General features: G+C 44.4%; 1 protein-coding gene across 1 annotated transcript in view; it reads left to right on the top strand.

The window, feature by feature from the left end:
* Positions 1-1,511: 1,511 nt before the first annotated feature.
* Positions 1,512-19,435, top strand: part of FREM2 (FRAS1 related extracellular matrix 2) — a 158,686-nt gene continuing 140,762 nt past the window's right edge. Inside the window, exons 1-2 of the mRNA XM_032611517.1 lie at positions 1,512-6,940; positions 19,028-19,117. Coding sequence (XP_032467408.1) covers positions 1,762-6,940; positions 19,028-19,117 — 5,269 coding nt within the window. The 5' untranslated portion in view covers positions 1,512-1,761. The remainder of the gene's footprint in view (positions 6,941-19,027; positions 19,118-19,435) is intronic.

Here is a 19,435-nt window from a genome sequence, read left to right on the forward strand (position 1 = left end):
GACTCCCAGGGCCAGACACTGCCCAGCGGGCTTCCTGGAGCCGTCCCTGATTATCAATCACTCAGCCCTACTTATGCACAGAGGTGATGCTGTGGCCTTGAAGATAGCTCTCAGTGCTTCAGGCAGGGATCAAAACCCTCAACTGGAGGAGCTCAGGAGAAAGACACGAAAGGTTTAAAGGGATAAATGCTTCTCACTGCAATGTACCCGCGTATGCAACTTATATCTTCAATTTGGACTGAAATGTAAAAGGGAATAACACTGTCTTACACTCCTTTTTTTCCCCCCAAATCTAAAATACCTTTAAGCAGGAAAAGGGCAGGATGACCATTATTTCAATTTTATATTCCAATTAATTATCTGATTTGTAGTATCGGAGAGAAAAGAACATGACCCAAAATAAAACATTTTGCTCAGGATAACCAAGGCTGCTTAAAGAATGGTAGAGTATTCATTGTGAGGGTTTGGGGGTGGGGGGGAAGCAGTTAGAAAACCTTTCGGAAAGGGAATCTACACACTTCTGAAACCCGACAAACACAAGGGGGCAGGCAGAGCTCGAGTCTGACTTGGAAACCTGCTGACTGAGGGTAGCTAACCTGTTTTAGTTCGCCTTCCGGATATTTATCAATTCTCCTGGCAGGCCAAGAAATGTGATTCTGACACGCGGGTCTAGTTAGTACTTGGTCTAATTACTGCGAAGAGAACAGGAACGTCTCTAGTGACCACTACCTCAACAGCGGCGGCTTTGGAAGAGCCAGGGGGCTACATACCCTGGAACGTATCCTCTGCTGCGACTCTCTCGATTCCGCTCTGATGGCATTTCTCACACATTCCAAGCGCCCCTTTTTCCTTTTACTCTGAAATTTGGTTGCAAAGGAGGGGCTTGTTAAAATCTCACCAATCCGAGAACTGTAGTCGTTGTAATTTACGAGGAGACAGCGAGGGGCGGGGGCGAGGGGAGGCGCAAACTCCTCTAGACGGGCTTTTAATTCCAGCTTTCCTTCTTATGCGCAAAGGCCCCAGAGTTTCTCCCTAAACTGCTCTGGGTTTTGATTCACACTCAAGCCACGTTGCGTCTAACTTTCCTCTCGGGTTTGTTTGCAAGTTACAGTGAGAAATAAGCATTCCCTGCGCGGGATCCCATTGAATTGGGGGGATGGGAACTAAAACGGGGGTATTGCTGGATCGCAGGCAGCTGGAAGAGTGAATCTAGCTCGGCGGCGTGTTCCGGCTCTGGGGCTGGGGAGCCGCAACCCCAGCAGTGCAGTGCGGAGCTAGCGCCCTCACTTCCAGGACAACGCGTCGCGCGTCCTATCTCCTCCCCTCCGCGCGGTTTCCCGGCCTCCGCCCCTAGGAGCTGATTGGCAGAAGTCGCTACCCAACCCTCGTCTCGGGGCCTCCTCCCGGGACCGACGATTGGCCTCCTGGGAGGACTGGAGTAAGCGGGTGCGAGGGGAGGGATTTCTCTCAAAGCTCTGGGTCCCGGGCCCTGGGAGGGAGGAGTGCCGGGACTCAGTTCTCCGCTCGACTGAGACGTGAGCCGCGGAGCTGGACCGGCCGGGACGGTTTAGCCTCCCCGGCAGCTCCGGGGACCGTGCCGAGCCTCTTTCCCATCCTTCTGGTCCAGCCTCGGCTACAGCAGGAACCCCCGGGCGCCGTGCGGAGTTCCTGGCACTTTCCGGAGGGCTCTCTTACCACCTGCCCCGGACTGGGACTGACTGCGCTCTCAGGGCGACCCGTCCGAGCCCTAACATCCGGACCATGCACGCAGCCCGGATCCCCGGGATCACCGCCCGCGCGCGCCACGCAGCTAACCCCACCACCTCTCAGCTGTTGCCTCCGCCGCCGCCCCGGCTGGTGCTGCTGTTTTTGCTTCTCCTGTCACTGGTAAGCCGCGTCCGGGCACAGCCCCCTGACCCCGGCCGGGCGTTGCTGTCCCCGGATCTCGCGGGCGTTGCAGGAGTCCCCTCCGAAGAGGCCATAGTGCCGGCGAACCGCGGGCTCCGGGTGCCCTTCGGCCGTGAGGTCTGGCTGGATCCGCTGCAGGACCTGGTGCTGCAGGTGCAGCCGGGGGATCGCTGCGTAGTGACCGTGCTAGACAACGATGCGCTGGCCCAGCGGCCCGGCCGTCTGAGTCCCAAGCGCTTCCCGTGCGACTTCGGCGCTGGCGAGGTGCGCTACTCGCACCTGGGCGCGCGCAGCCCGTCGCGGGATCGGGTCCGGCTGCAGCTCCGCTACGACGCGCCGGGAGGGGCGGCAGTGCTACCCTTGGTGCTGGAGGTGGAGGTAGTCTTCACCCAACTGGAGGTTGTAACTCGGAACTTGCCCCTGGTCGTGGAGGAGCTGCTGGGCACCAGCAATGCCCTGGACGCTCGGACCTTGGAATTCGCCTACCAGCCCGAGGCTGAAGAGTGTCGCGTGGGCATCCTTTCGGGCTTGGGCGCGCTGCCTCGCTACGGGGAGCTCCTTCACTACCCGTCAGTCCCGGGACGTGCCGGCGAGGCGGGCACCCAGGAGCCGCTCCTGATGGACTGCAAAGCTTTCCAGGAGCTAGGCGTGCGCTACCGCCACACGGCCCCCAGTCGTTCTCCAAACAGGGACTGGGTGCCCATGGTGGTGGAGCTGCGTTCACGAGGGTCTCCTGTGGGCAGCCCTGCCTTGAAACGCGAGCACTTCCAAGTACTGGTGAGAATCCGAGGAGGGGCTGAGAACACTGCACCCAAGCCCAGCTTTGTGGCCATGATGATGATGGAGGTGGACCAGTTTGTACTGACCGCCCTGACGCCAGACATGTTGGCAGCCGAGGATGCTGAGTCGACCCCCGACTTGTTGATCTTCAATCTCACCTCTCCTTTCCAGCCTGGCCAGGGCTACCTGGTGAGCACTGATGATCGCAGTCTGCCCCTCTCCTCCTTCACTCAGAGGGATTTGCACCTCCTGAAGATTGCCTATCAGCCCCCCTCTGAGGACTCCGACCAGGAGCGTCTCTTTGAACTGGAGCTGGAGGTAGTGGACCCAGAAGGAGCAGCTTCAGAGCCGTTTGCCTTCATGGTGGTGGTGAAGCCCATGAACACACTGGCTCCAGTGGTCACCCGGAACACTGGGCTCATTCTCTATGAGGGCCAGTCTCGGCCCCTCATCGGCCCTGCAGGCAGTGGACCACAGAACCTGGTCATCAGTGATGAGGATGACCTAGAGGCAGTACAGTTGGAGGTGGTGGCTGGCCTCCGGCATGGTCACCTTGCCCTCCTGGGTGCCTCAAGTGGCAACTCTGCCCCTAAGACGTTTACGGTAGCTGAGCTGGCAGCCGGCCAAGTGGTCTACCACCACGATGACAAAGATGGCTCCCTAAGTGACAACCTTGTGTTTCGAATGGTGGACGGCGGGCGCAGACACCAGGTGCAATTCCTGTTCCCTGTCACCTTAGTGCCTGTGGATGACCAGCCGCCAGTCCTCAATGCCAACACGGGGCTGACACTGGCAGAGGGTGAAACCGTGCCCATCCTGCCCCAAGCTCTAAGCGCAGCTGACATGGACTCAGATGACTGTCTGCTGCTTTTTGTGCTAGAGTCGCCCTCCTCAACTACAGGGCATCTGCTTCTCCGTCAAACCCATCCTCCCCAGGAGGAAGAGATGCTGATCAGGGGCCCTTGGAGAAAACAGGGAGCGTTCTACGAGAAAACGGTGACAGAGTGGCGGCAGCGAGACATAACGGAGGGGAGGCTTTTCTACAGGCACACTGGGCCTCACAGTCCTGGGCCAGTAATGGACCAGTTCACATTCCGAGTCCAGGATAACCATGACCCCCCTAACAGGTCTGGGCTACAGAGGTTTGTGATACGCATCCATCCCGTGGATCGCCTCCCTCCAGAGTTGGGCAGCGGCTGTCCCCTTCGGATGGTGGTACAGGAATCCCAGCTCACACCGCTGAGGAAGAAGTGGCTGCACTACACTGACCTGGACACAGACGACCGAGGACTACGCTACACGGTGACGCAGCCCCCAGTGGACACAGATAAAAACCACTCACCAGCCCCACTGGGAACCTTGGTCCTGACTGACAACCCTTCAGTGGTGGTGGCCCATTTTACACAAGCCCAGGTCAACCACCATAAAATTGCTTACAGACCTCCAGATCAAGAACTGGGAGTGGCTGCCCGAGTGGCCCAGTTCCAATTCCAGGTGGAGGACCGAGCTGGGAATGTAGCTCCAGGGACTTTCACCCTTTACTTGCAGCCAGTGGACAACCAGCCACCTGAGATCCTCAACACTGGCTTCACTATTCAGGAAAAGGGCCACCACATCCTGAGTGAGACTGAGTTGAGTGTGAATGATATAGACACTGATGTGGCCCACATCACTTTCACTCTCACGCAGGCACCCAAACATGGCCACATGAGGATGTCTGGACAGATCCTGAGTGTAGATGGGATTTTCCACTTAGAGGACATAAAACAGGGTCGGATTTCCTATGCCCATAATGGGGATGAATCTCTGACTGATAGTTGCTCCTTGGAGGTCAGCGACAGACACCATGTGGTGCCCATCACTCTCAGAGTGAATGTCCGGCCGGTGGATGATGAGGTGCCCATGCTGAGCCTTCCTGCAGGCACTCTGGGGTCCTATCTAGATGTTCTAGAAAATGGGGCTACTGAAATCACTGCCAGTGTTATCAAGGGGACCGATGAAGACACTGATGATTTGATGTTGACTTTCCTCTTGGAAGATCCACCCTTATGTGGAGAAATCCTGGTCAATGGAGTTCCAGCAGAGCAGTTTACCCAAAGGGACATCTTGGAGGGCTCAGTCGTTTATGCCCACACTAGCGGGGAGATAGGTCTATTGCCCAAGGAGGACTCTTTCAACCTGAGTCTGTCAGCTATGTCTCAAGAATGGAGAATAGGTGGTAACACTATCCAAGGAGTTACCGTGTGGGTGACCATCCTCCCTGTTGACAGCCAGGCCCCAGACATTGCTGTAGGTGAACGGTTTATAGTGATGGAAGGTGATAAAAGTGTTATAACCTCAATGCACATAAGTGCTGAAGATACCGATTCCCTCACTGATGACATCTTGTGCACCATAGGTATTCAGCCTACCTCAGGTTACGTGGAGAACATCTCTCCAGCCCCAGGCTCTGAAAAATCAAGATCAGGAATTGCCATAAGTGCTTTCACTCTGAAGGATCTCAGGCAGGGTCATATAAACTACGTCCAGAGTGTCCATAAAGGAGTAGAACCGGTGGAAGACAGATTTATATTTCGTTGTTCTGATGGCATTAACTTTTCAGAGAGACATTTTTTCCCCATCATAATCATTCCCACCAACGATGAACAGCCAGAAATATTTGTGAGAGAATTCATGGTGATGGAAGGCATGAGTCTGGTGGTCGATACGCCCATCCTCAATGCTGCTGATGCCGATGTGCCCCCAGATGATTTAACTTTCACCGTTACCAAGTTTCCTACCCACGGTCACATCCTGAACCAGCTGATAAATGGCACGGTTTTGGTTGAAAGCTTCACCTTGGACCAGATCATAGACAGCTCCAGCATTATTTATGAGCACGATGACTCTGAGACTCAGGAAGACAGTTTCGTGATTAAACTAACAGACGGTAAGCACTCTGTGGAAAAGATGGTCACCATTATGATTATCCCTGTTGACGATGAGACCCCCAGAATGGCCATCAATAATGGACTGGAAATAGAAATTGGGGAAACCAAGATTATCAACAACAAAATATTAATGGCAACTGATTTAGATTCTGAAGACGGATCCTTGGTTTATATTATTCGTTATGGGCCAGGACATGGCTTATTACAGAGACAAAAACCTACAGGCGTCTTTGAAAATATCACACTGGGCATGAATTTTACCCAGGATGAAGTGGACAGGAACTTAATTCAGTACGTCCATTTTGGGCAAGAGGGCATTCGGGATCTAATTAAATTTGATGTGACTGATGGAATAAATGCCCTTATAGATCGTTACTTTTATGTGTCTATTGGGAGCCTTGACATTGTCTTCCCTGATGTGATAAGTAAGGGAGTGTCTTTGAAAGAAGGTGGTAAGGTCACGCTCACAACAGACCTACTAAGCACTAGTGACTTGAACAGTCCTGATGAAAACTTAGTTTTTACCATCACCAGGGCTCCCATGAGAGGTCACTTAGAATGCACAGACCAACCTGGAGTATCCATCACATCTTTCACTCAGCTCCAACTGGCTGGCAACAAAATCTACTACATCCACACAGCTGACGATGAGGTGAAGATGGACAGCTTTGAGTTTCAAGTCACTGACGGACGTAACCCCGTCTTCCGGACATTCCGTATCTCCATCAGTGATGTGGACAACAAAAAGCCGGTGGTCACCATCCATAACCTGGTTGTCAGCGAAGGAGAAAACAAGCTGATTACTCCCTTTGAACTCACTGTGGAAGATAGAGATACTCCAGACAAACTCTTGAAATTCACTATCACCCAGGTGCCTGTTCACGGTCAACTCCTATTCAACAATACCAGACCCGCCATGATTTTTACCAAGCAAGACTTGAATGAAAACTTAATCAGCTACAGACATGATGGCACCGAGTCAAGTGAAGACAGCTTCTCCTTCATGGTGACTGATGGTTCCCATACAGAGTTCTATGTTTTCCCTGATACAGTATTTGAAACAAGAAGACCCCAAGTGATGAAGATCCAGATCTTAGCTGTTGACAATAGTGTCCCCCAAATTGCAGTGAACAAAGGGGCTTCTACACTTCGCCCTCTGGCCACAGGCCACTTGGGGTTCATGATCACAAGAAAAGTATTGAAAGTGGAGGACAGAGACAGCTTACGTTCTTCTCTTAGGTTTATTGTGACGGAGGCCCCTCGACATGGATATCTCCTCAACCTGGGCCAAGGCAACCACAGTGTGACTCAGTTTACACAAGGTATGGTTCACTTTTCTTTCTTTAGAATCAAAGGGCACTCCGGGGCTTCCCTGGTGGCACAGTGGTTGAGAGTCCGCCTGCCGATGCAGGGGACATGGGTTCGTGCCCCGGTCTGGGAAGATCCCACATGCCGCAGAGCGGCTAGGCCCGTGAGCCATGGCCGCTGAGCCTGTGCGTCCGGAGCCTGTGCTCCGCAATGGGAGAGGCCACAACAGTGAGAGGCCCGCATAACGCAAAAAAAAAAAAAAGGCACTCCAAGTCTTATTTCTTGAGATATGGCTGTCACTGAGAACTTCGTAAATAGAGCATCAAATTAGAGTCCAAGGGAAGAGAAGGGAAATGAAGGGGAGGTGAAAATACAGGGACTCTCTTTCCTGGGAGAACAGCTCCCTTCTTGCCATATGTCCTACTGCAGTGACCTTTATTAGAAGGAGTGTCGTATTTTGAAAATACAAGCTAAATTGTCAAAGGAGGAGCTCGACTTTGGTGAATTAAATTTAAAGCAGGCTTTCCAGTTCTGCTCTGTTAGCCACACCCGTCCTCTGAGCAGCCTGTTTTATATGCTGCAGGCAGTTCATGAAGCATGTTAGCATCTTAGAGAAAGATGTGCTTTCTAAATTCTATATATCCACATTATTATTATCATCACCCACCATTCAAATAGAACCTTCAAATTTACATTATTTTGATTGCTTTTTTAGAGGATTTGTTCTAAGTCTGGTATAGTTGTTAGAAAGTTTGTAACGAAAATAAAAAGATGTATTTATTTTATAGATTTTATAATTTTTATAAGATTTTATGACTTAGGCTAACACCAGTCCAAAGATGTAAGAGGTAAACACCTATCTAGATTTAGAATGATTATATGTACAAGGCATGCTACAACAATCCACACAAGAAAATAAAGTATACTTAATGATGTATGAGAAGACAATAAGTCCACCACCAAAATATACAACCACTTCATTGTTAAGAACCTGCAGATATGTTAACAAGATTAGTAGTAGAAGGAAGAAGTTTTCTCATTTCAAACCTCCTCTCTGCCCTGTTTCAAACACAATAACCAACACCGTTGCCTGAAGCATCTGTATCCTTGAGACTAAAGCATTTTTGTAACCTCAGTTTTCTTTGTGTGTGGACAGAATCTGAGACAGGAAGGGCAGGTGACCTGCACAGAGTTACTCAGTGACTAAAGGGAGAAGCCCATTCAATCTGCTGGCTTGGGAGTTAGAGCTCTGTTTTCTAGAACGTGCGACTTTCATTACAAAGAGCTTTGGGTTGCTTTCATGAAAATCTCACCCTTGTCAGAATGGAAACCAGATGGAGTTAAACCCCAGGGCTTCCCAGGGGGAGTGTTCTTTTCCTGCAGCAGTGTTGTGCTCTTAGATAACAAATGCTTTAATAAACATGGATGTTGCAAAGTGTAGTGTTAAAGTAAACTGCTTCTCTGTTTTAGATGCTGGCAAATAGCCCTACACCCCAACCTCCTGATTCTTGGCTGAAAGCCTGACTATATCCTAGGGCTTGCAGGGACAGGAAAACTTCAGAGTGCCAGTGTCATGCCAGAGCAGCAGGAAACTTTTGTGTGAAGGCTTTCTGAGGGTAGAAATGCATGCAATCTTAGACCGGTTTATTTTCATGGAAAGTAAAGCGGATGAAAGGAATATGGAAAGGATATTCTTTACAGGATTGAAAATGTTACTTCAAACGACTCCTCTGATGAGAAAATATAACCTGATTTTAGAGATTTTTTTTTTTAAAAAAAGAAGGAAAATAAGCAAATGATTTAATTTAAATTCTATGGACCAAGTCCAACAGCTCAAAGTATTGGAATATTATTTCCTAAATATTGAGCCATAAAATTCTGCTATTTCATTACAGGCTGTTGCTCTATCTGTCACTGACTTGACGTCACCATGATTACTTTTTATAGTCACTTGTAAATATAGAGTAGCTATGAGTTTATTATAAAAAGTGAAGATAAAATTTTAAGGTTACATTTTAAAAGAAATCATCACGTTCCAATAAGAACCCAAATGTCGACTAGGAAAATTGTTGGTATTTAATCACACAGGACTCATTACAACAAGTTGAGGCTGGAGTTTGGTTCATAGAAGTTATTTATGGAGATTAGATAAGTGAGTCAAAATGGAGACACCTCCATTATAGAGCTACCAAGGCTGCTCTTACAGTAGAGAAACTAAAAGCAGTGACTAAAGCGAGGACTGTACTGTCTTTTTCTTTGTTTTTGTTTTATCTTGAAGGGATGAGATGAACTATATTTTGATGGATTTTCAATGCACTGAATTAAGTCCACTTAGCACATATGGCTTGGAAAGTCTATTGCCAAATAAATTGACTAAATGGTCCCTAGGAGAAAAAAAAAATATTTCTAAAACTTATTAAATTTCACTATTAGGAAAAGTAAACAAGGTAGAATTAGACAAGTTAAGGAAATTATTTAGTTATTTCAAATTCTGCTCTTTCTCAAGGTGCCCTTCCCTGCTCTCTCCACCCCACATCTAAATCACTTGTCTCAAGTACCTGGATTTTTTCTCTACAATAGATACATAATAATATCTTGTGGGACATAATTTAGAAATCAATTTCAGAAATTTCCCAAAGGTAGCCAGGGTGTGACTACCAGGAATGTTAATAAATTTAGAATTAAAAAAAAAATAAAACATGGAATGATTATGTAGATAAGCTGAAATAAATTCGATGCATGTTTAACAATGAGAAGAAAATCTAGTTAATTGTTAGATGTTTACTGAAAGAAAATAACATTTTGGCTGAGGTTTTTATCTTCCTAATACTTCTGTGCCTTAAGAAGCAAGTGTTTCTATGTATATTTATAGTGTGTTTTGTTATTTTTAGAGGTACCTGTAGAATAACAGTGTTATGATCAAAGTCTTTACTCACTTGAGATTTTTTAAAAGCCCCCCTTTCGAACAATGCATTATTAACAGAATTATGAAAAGGGTTGTAGTTTGTTTCATCTAATCAATAGCCTAGGCCTAACTTGAAGAGAAAATTTGACACCTGAATGTCTTATAATTGAATTCATGTTCTCATTACTTTAAAAAAGAAAAGTTCTTAAAAATCAGTCTTGAAGAGGTATTTTATTTCAATGAAACTGTCTCCCAAGTATGATAGTTTCTGCTTAGAAAACATTGAGACAGGGATTGGGTATTGTTGTTGTTTTTCCTATAGTGGAGCCTTTAGATTTTCTTATAGAATTAAAGAAGAAATGGGAACATTGGACAAAGATCTTCCCCACATGACCGGAGGATGTTGTCTTTATGCTAAGGACCTATAGTCAGAGCAGAGTTCACTTCATTCCTAAACCGATAATTTAAAGGTTGTAAAAGTTAAGAGTTGTAAGAGAAAACAGGTAAAGAGCAGTGCAGGGGGCTTCATTACCCCCAGAGAGACATCATCCATTCGAAGGGAGAGATGCAGGTGTGGACCACCAGACCTCCGGGCTCTTTCATTTTAGATTAACAAATATTTGAGCCTTTACTGAATGTAAGATCCTGAGCAAAGGACTGTGGAAACAAAAAACAGATTGGAAAAAGAAATTTTTAATCTTCTACAAGAGGCAGCCATGCAGAAAGAGGCAGAATTTGGGGAGATTACAGTAGAGTTAGAAAACAAATGCTAAGGGAGAACAACACATCTTGAACTTGCTTCACCTTTACGTATCTCTATTAACAAGAAGGTACTATTAACTATTAAATCAGATTTTCCCCTCCTCAAATGTCTGATTGTAAGCAAGTCACCTTCCAAAACTGTGTGAGCCAAGGTAGATCATATGTTTCACATCTGTAAAGCGGAGCTATGGAAATTCATGGAGTAATTTGTTGATTCTAATACTTTGCATCACTTGATACTATTCTTTCATAAAATCATTTTCTTTTTTTTTTTACATCTTTATTGGAGTATAATTGCTTTACAATGGTGTGTTAGTTTCTGCTTTATAACAAAGTGAATCAGTTATACATATACATATGTTCCCATATCTCTTCCCTCTTGCGTCTCCCTCCCTCCCACTCTCCCTATCCCACCCCTCCAGGCGGTCACAAAGCACCGAGCTGATCGCCCTGTGCTATGCGTCTGCTTCCCACTAGCTATCTACCTTACGTTTCGCAGTGTATATATGTCCATGCCTCTCTCTTGCTTTGTCACAGCTTACCCTTCCCCCTCCGCATATCCTCAAGTCCATTCTCTAGTAGGTCTGTGTCTTTATTCCTGTCTTACCCCTAGCTTCTTCATGACATTTTTTTTCTTAAATTCCACATATATGTGTTAGCATACGGTATTTGTCTTTCTCTTTCTGACTTACTTCACTCTGTATGACAGACTCTAGGTCTATCCACCTCATTACAAATAGCTCAATTTCGTTTCTTCTTATGGCTGCGTGATATTCCATTGTATATATGTGCCACATCTTTATCCATTCATCCGATGATGGACACTTAGGTTGTTTCCATCTCCGGCCTATTGTAAATAGAGCTGCAATGAACATTTTGGTATATGACTCTTTTTGAATTATGGTTTTCTCAAGGTATATGCCCAGTAGTGGGATTGCTGGGTCATATGGTAATTTTATTTGCAGTGGCTGTATCAATTTACATTCCCACCAGCACTGCAAAAGGGTTCCCTTTTTTCCACACCCTCTCCAGCATTTATTGTTTCTAGATTTTTTGATGATGGCCATTCTGACTGGTGTGAGATGATATCTCATTGTAGTTTTGATTTGCATTTCTCTAATGATTAATGATGTTGAGCATTCTTTCATGTGTTTGTTGGCAGTCTGTATATCTTCTTTGGAGAAATGTCTATTTAGGTCTTCTGCCCATTTTTGGATTGGGTTTTTTGGTTTTTTGTTATTGAGCTGCATGAGCTGCTTATAAATTTTGGAGATTAATCCTTTGTCAGTTGCTTCATTTGCAAATATGTTCTCCCATTCTGAGGGTTGTCTTTTCGTCTTGTTTATGGTTTCCTTTGCTGTGCAAAAGCTTTTAAGTTTCATTAGGTCCCATTTGTTTATTTTTGTTTTTATTTCCATTTCTCTAGGAGGTGGGTCAAAAAGGATCTTGCTGTGATTTATGTCATAGAGTGTTCTGCCTATGTTTTCCTCTAAGAGTTTGATAGTTTCTGGCCTTACATTTAGGTCTTTAATCCATTTTGAGCTTATTTTTGTGTATGGTGTTAGGGAGTGATCTAATCTCATACTTTTACATGTACCTGTCCAGTTTTCCCAGCACCACTTATTGAAGAGGCTGTCCTTTCTCCACTGTACATTCCTGCCTCCTTTATCAAAGATAAGGTGACCATATGTGCATGGGTTTATCTCTGGGCTTTGTATTCTGTTCCATTGATCTATATTTCTGTTTTTGTGCCAGTACCATACTGTCTTGATTACTGTAGCTTTGTAGTATAGTCTGAAGTCAGGGAGCCTGATTCCTCCAGCTCCATTTTTCGTTCTCAAGATTGCTTTGGCTATTCGGGTTCCTTTGTGTTTCCATACAAATTGTGAACGTTTTTGTTCTAGTTCTGTGAAAAATGCCAGTAGTAGTTTGATAGGGATTGCACTGAATGTGTAGATTGCTTTGGGTAGTAGAGTCATTTTCACAATGTTGATTCTTCCAATCCAGGAACATGGTATATCTCTCCATCTATTTGTATCATCTTTAATTTCTTTCACCAGTGTCTTATAATTTTCTGCATACAGGTCTTTTGTCTCCTTAGGTAGGTTTATTCCTAGATATTTTATTCTTTTTGTTGCAATGGTAAATGGGAGTGTTTTCTTGATTTCACTTTCAGATTTTTCATCATTAGTGTAGAGGAATGCCAGAGATTTCTGTGCACTAATTTTGTATCCTGCTACTTTACCAAATTCATTGATTAGCTCTAGTAGTTTTCTGGTAGCATCTTTAGGATTCTCTATGTATAGTATCATGTCATCTGCAAACAGTGACAGCTTTACTTTTTCTTTTCTGATTTGGATTCCTTTTATTTCCTTTTCTTCTCTGATTGCTGTGGCTAAAACTTCCAAAACTATGTTGAATAAGAGTGGTGAGAGTGGGCAACCTTGTCTTGTTCCTGATCTTAGTGGAAATGCTTTCAGTTTTTCACCATTGAGGACAATGTTGGCCGTGGGTTTGTCATATATGGCCTTTATTATGTTGAGGAAAGTTCCCTCTATGCCTGCTTTCTGGAGGGTTTTTTAAAATCATAAATCGGTGTTTAATTTTGTTGAAAGCTTTCTCTGGATCTATTGAGATGATCATATGGTTTTTCTCCTTCAATTTCTTAATATGGTGTATCATGTTGATTGATTTGCGTATATTGAAGAATCCTTGCATTCCTGGTATAAACCCCACTTGATCATGGTGTATGATCCATTTAACGTGCTGTTGGATTCTGTTTGCTAGTATTTTGTTGAGGATTTTTGCATCTATGTTCATCAGTGATATTGGCCTGTAGTTTTCTTTCTTTGTGACATCCTTGTCTGGTTTTGATATCAGGGTGATGGTGGCCTCGTAGAATGAGTTTGGGAGTGTTCCTCCCTCTGCTATATTTTGGAAGAGTTTGAGAAGGATAGGTGTTAGCTCTTCTCTAAATGTTTGATAGAATTCGCCTGTGAAGCCATCTGGTCCTGGGCTTTTGTTTGTTGGAAGATTTGTAATCACAGTTTCAATTTCAGTGCTTGTGATTGGTCTGTTCCTATTTTCTATTTCTTCCTGATTCAGTCTTGGCAGGTTGTGCATTTCTAAGAATTTGTCCATTTCTTCCAGGTTGTCCTTTTTATTGGCATAGAGGTGCTTGTAGTAATCTCTCATGATCTTTTGTATTTCTGCAGTGTCAGTTGTTACTTCTCCTTTTTCATTTCTAATTCTATTGATTTGAGTCTTCTCCCTTTTTTTCTTGATGAGTCTGGCTAATGGTTTATCCATTTTGTTTATCTTCTCAAAGAACCAGCTTTTAGTTTTATTGATCTTTGCTATTGTTTCCTTCATTTCTTTTTCATTTATTTCTGATCTGATTTTTATGATTTCTTTCCTTCTGCTAACTTTGGGGTTTTTTTGTTCTTCTTTCTCTAATTGCTTTAGGTGCAAGGTTAGGTTGTTTATTTGAGATGTTTCCTGTTTCTTAAGGTAGGATTGTATTGCTACAAACTTCTCTCTTAGAACTGCTTTTGCTACATCCCATAGATTTTGGGTCGTCGTGTCTCCATTGTCATTTGTTTCTAGGTATTTTTTAATTTCCTCTTTGATTTCTTCAGTGATCACTTTGTTATTAAGTAGTGTATTGTTTAGCCTCCATGTGTTTGTATTTTTTACAGGTCTTTTCCTGTAATTGATATCTAGTCTCATAGTGTTGTGGTCGGAAAAGATACTTGATACAATTTCAATTTTCTTAAATTTACCAAGCTTGATTTGTGACCCAAGATATGATCTATCCTGGAGAATGTTCCATGAGCACTTGAGAAAAATGTGTATTCTGTTGTTTTTGGATGGAATGTCCTATAAATATCAATTAAGTCCATCTTGTTTAATATATCATTTAAAGCTTTTGTCTCCTTATTTATTTTCATTTTGGATGATCTGTCCATTGGTGAAAGTGGGGTGTTAAAGTACCCTACTATGAATGTGTTACTGTCAATTTCCCCTTTTATGGCTGTTAGTATTTGCCTTATGTATTGAGGTGCTCCTATGTTGGGTGCATAAATATTTACAATTGTTATATCTTCTTCTTGGATCGATCCCTTGATCATTATGTAGTGTCCTTCTCTGTGTCTTCTAATAGTCTTTATTTTAAAGTCCATTTTGTCTGATTTGAGAATTGCTACTCCAGCTTTCTTTTGGTTTCCATTTGCATGGAATATCTTTTTCCATCCCCTCACTTTCAGTCTGTATGTGTCTCTAGGTCTGAAGTGGGTCTCTTGTAGACAGCAAATATATGGGTCTTGTTTTTGTATCCATTCAGCCAATCTGTGTCTTTTGGTGGGAGCATTTAGTCCATTTACATTTAAGGTAATTATCGATATGTATGTTCCTATTCCCATTTTCTTAATTGTTTTGGGTTCGTTATTGTAGGTCTTTTCCTTCTCTTGTGTTTCTTGCCTAGAGAAGTTCCTTTAGCAGTTGTTGTAAAGCTGGGTTGGTGGTGCTGAACTCTCTCAGCTTTTGCTTGTCTGTAAAGGTTTTAATTTCTCCATCAAATCTGAATGAGATCCTTGCTGGGTAGAGTAATCTTGGTTGCAGGTTTTTCTCCTTCATCACTTTAAATATGTCCTGACAGTCCCTTCTGGCTTGCAGAGTTTCTGCTGAAAGATCAGCTGTTAAACTTATGGGGATTCCCTTGTGTGTTATTTGTTGTTTTTCCCTTGCTGCTTTTAATATGTTTTCTTTGTATTTAATTTTTGACAGTTTGATTAATATGTGTCTTGGCATATTTCTCCTTGGATTTATCCTGTATGGGACTCTCTGTGCTTCCTGGACTTGATTAACTATTTCCTTTCCCATATTAGGGAAGTTTTCAACTATAATCTCTTCAAATATTTTCTCAGTCCCTTTCTTTTTCTCTTCTTCTTCTGGAACCCCTATAATTCGAATGTTGGTGCGTTGAATGTTGTCCCAGAGGTCTCTGAGACTGTCCTCAGTTCTTTTCCTTCTTTTTTCTTTATTCTGCTCTGCAGTAGTTATTTCCAATATTTTATCTTCCAGGTCACTTATCCATTCTTCTGCCTCAGTTATTCTGCTATTGATCCCATCTAGAGTATTTTTAATTTCATTTGTTGTGTTGTTCATCATTGTTTGTTTCATCTTTAATTCGTCTAGGTCCTTGTTAAATGTTTCTTGCATTCTGTCTATTCTATTTCCAAGATTTTGGATCATCTTTACTATCATTATTCTGAATTCTTTTTCAGGTAGACTGCCTATTTCCTTTTCATTTGTTAGGTCTGGTGGGTTTTTATCTTGCTCCTTCATCTGCTGTGTTTCTCTGTCTTCTCATTTTGCTTATCTTACTGTGTTTGGGGTCTCCTTTTTGCAGGCTGCATGTTCATAGTTCCCTTTGTTTTTGGTGTCTGTCCCCAGTGGCTGGTTCAGTGGGTTGTGTAGGCTTCCTGGTGAAGGGGACTAGTGCCTGTGTTCTGGTGGATGAGGCTGGATCTTGTCTTTCTGGTGGGCAGGTCCACGTCTTGTGGTGTGTTTTGGGGTGTCTGTGGACTTATTATGATTTTAGGCAGCCTCTCTGCTAATGGGTGGGGTTGTGTTCCTGTCTTGCTAGTTGTTTGGCATAGGGTGTCCAGCACTGTAGCTTGCTTGTCATTGCGTGAAGCTGGGTGCTGGTGTTGAGATGGAGATCTCTGGGAGATTTTCACAGTTTGATATTATGTGGAGCTGGGAGGTCTCTTGTGGACCAGTGTCCTGAAGTTGGCTCTCCCACCTCAGAGGCACAGCACTGACTCCTGGCTGCAGCACCAAGAGCCTTTCATCCACATGCCTCAGAATAAAAGGGAGAAAAAGTAGAAAGAAAGAATTAGTAGAAGTAGAAAGAAAGAAAGAAAGAAAGAAGGGAGGGAGGGAGGGAGGGAGGAAGGAAGGAAGGAAAAAAAGAAAGGAGATAAAGTAAAATAAAATAAAGATAAAATATAATAAAGTTATTAAAATAAAAAAATAATTATTATTAAGAGAAAAGGAATTAAAAAAACAAACAAAAAACGGACGGATAGAACCCTAGGACAAATGGTGGAAGCAAAGCTATACAGACAAAATCTCACACAGAAGCATACACATACACACTCACAAAAAGAGGAAAAGGGGAAAGAATCATAAATCTTGTTCTCAAAATCCACCTCTTCAATTTGGTATGATTCGTTGGCTATTCATGTATTCCACAGATGCAGAGTACATCAAGTTGATTGTGGAGATTTAATCCGCTGCTCCTGAGGCTGCTGGGAGGGATTTCCCTTTCTCTTCTTTGTTCTCACAGCTCCTGGGGCTCAGCTTTGGATTTGGCCCCGCCTCTGCGTGTAGGTCGCTGGAGGGCATCTGTTCTTTGCTCAGACAGGATGGGGTTAAAGGAGCAGCTGATTCGGGTCTCCAGCTCACTCAGGCCGCGGGGAGGGAGGAGCACGGAGTGCGGGGCGGGCCTGCGTCGGCAGAGGCCGGCGTGACGTTGCACCAGCCTCAGGCGCGCCGTGCATTCTCCCGGGGAAGTTGTCCCTGGATCCCGGGACCCTGGCAGTGGCGGGCTGCACAGGCACCCCAGCAGGGGGGTGTGGATAGTGACCTGTGCTCGCACACAGGCTTCTTGGTGGCGGCAGCAGCAGCCTTAGCGTCTCATGCCCGTCTCTGGGTTCCGCGCTTTTAGCCGCGGCTCGCGCCCGTCTCTGGAGCTCCTTTAAGCAGCGCTCTTAATCCCCTCGCCTCGCGCACCAGGAAACAAAGAGGGAAGAAAAAGTCTCTTGCCTCTTCGGTAGCTCCAGACCTTTTCCCGGACTCCCTCCCGGCTAGCCGTGGTGCACTAACCCCCTTCAGGCTCTGTTCACGCCGCCAACCCCAGTCCTCTCCCTGCGCTCCGACTGAAGCTGAGCCTCAGCTCCCAGGCCCGCCCGCCCCGGCGGGGGAGCAGAGAAGCCTCTCGGGCTGGTGAGTGCCGGTCGGCCCTGATCCTCTGTGCGGGAATCTCTCCACTTTGCCCTCCGCATCCCTGTGGCTGTGCTCTCCTCCGCGGCTCCGAAGCTTACCCCCTCCGCCACCCGCAGTTTCTGCTCGCGAAGGGGCTTCCTAGTGTCTGGATGCTTTTCCTCCTTCACAGCTCCCTCTCACTGGTGCAGGTCCCGTCCTTATTCTTTTGTCTCTGTTTTTTCTTTTTTCTTTTGCCCTACCCAGGTACATGGGGAGTTTCTTGCCTTTTGGGAGGTCTGAGGTCTTCTGCGAGCGTTCAGTAGGTGTTCTGTAGGAGTTGTTCCACGTGTAGATGTATTTGTGGTGTATCTGTGGGGAGGAAGGTGATCTCCGCGTCTTGCTCTACCGCCATCTTCCCGGAAGCCCTCCATAAAATCATTTTCTTGTATGTAATGCCTTTAAACTCCATAGCATGAACTTATGAGAGATCTTAGGAGATGAATAAACCATAGAACATACACGAGACAAATAAATATCATATACTATTGTTGAAGCAATTTTTAGCTATGATCTTGGTTTTATGTAACCTTGGAAATAACTACTTGCTGATTGGCCCAGATCCAATAGAGGTCTACTGTGAGTATCACTGAACAAAATGATGTTTGTTTTATTATGTTGTCTGTGTGGCATTATTAAGGAGAAAAACTGATAAAATGGATGAATAAATTTTCAAATTGTATTTTAGTCAACACTGAAAACAAACTATAGTGAATTTGATAGCTAGAATAGAAAGCATTAGAAAAAGCCTTTCCGAGGCAGAATAACTTTTCACTCTGAATAAAGGTTTCAGCTTTCACCCGATGTTTCCTAAGTTCTCTTTGGCATTGGGTCATGATAGTAATTTCAATCCGTGGGATTTTTTTAAAAAAGATTTTCTTCATTTTTCCTTTCAAAAATTTGGAGAGCTTAAAAACAGCCTGCTATACCACGAGAGGTAAGAAAAGTTAGCCTGAGGTAGAGCCGAGGAATCTCTTTCCTCTTAGGGCCAGTCCTACAGGGAGGCAAAGGGTGTGATTTCAGTAGTGCCAGGAAATCTGCCATGCCTCAAAATATCTCCCTTTCCACCTGTCATGGAGTCTGACATTCCGTATTTAGATAGTCACTCCTTTGGTGCATGAACACGCGACCATTGGGAAGGGCAACACCTTGCTATTATTATAACCTAGCTCTTGCATTCTATCTGTGTAAGGGATCAGATTTCCAAGGGACAGCTGAAATCAAGGGGCTTAGAGATATGAGAAATAGGATAGCACTCTTCCCCTTAGGAGAAGAAGGAGATCTAAACATGGCTCAGAAAAGTAATAGCCAATAGGATTTACCATAAATGATGAGTCACCAGTTTTGCCCTAGTAATTAATCATCTTCTTATTTGGTTATTTTCTAGCTGACATTGATGATATGAAAATATGCTACGTCTTGAGAGAAGGGGCTAATGCCACAAGTGACATATTCCATTTTACAGTTGAAGATGGTGGTAAGTATTCACTCTCCTGTTACTATAAACAAGGAGAGTGACTTTTATTCGTTGCTCTTTGACTACTTTATTACAGGGAATCGGTATCAAGTATCAGTTTATGTTCACCTGAGTTTGTACTGAGTGAAGTTGGTTTTCGCTCATGAAAATCTTACATTCTAAGTCTGACACAATACTACTCTGCAATGATTGTAAATACATGTTCTAGTTATATTATTCTTGTCTTATGATTTGTAAAGCACTAAAGAGAAAGATCTATGTAAATAGGATCCCCATGTCCAGTTGTTCAGATTATACTCTGCATAAAGCTGTCTGCTT

The sequence above is a fragment of the Phocoena sinus genome, chromosome 18 (assembly GCF_008692025.1).
Source record: "Phocoena sinus isolate mPhoSin1 chromosome 18, mPhoSin1.pri, whole genome shotgun sequence".
In the NCBI taxonomy this organism is placed as follows: Eukaryota; Metazoa; Chordata; class Mammalia; order Artiodactyla; family Phocoenidae; genus Phocoena; species Phocoena sinus.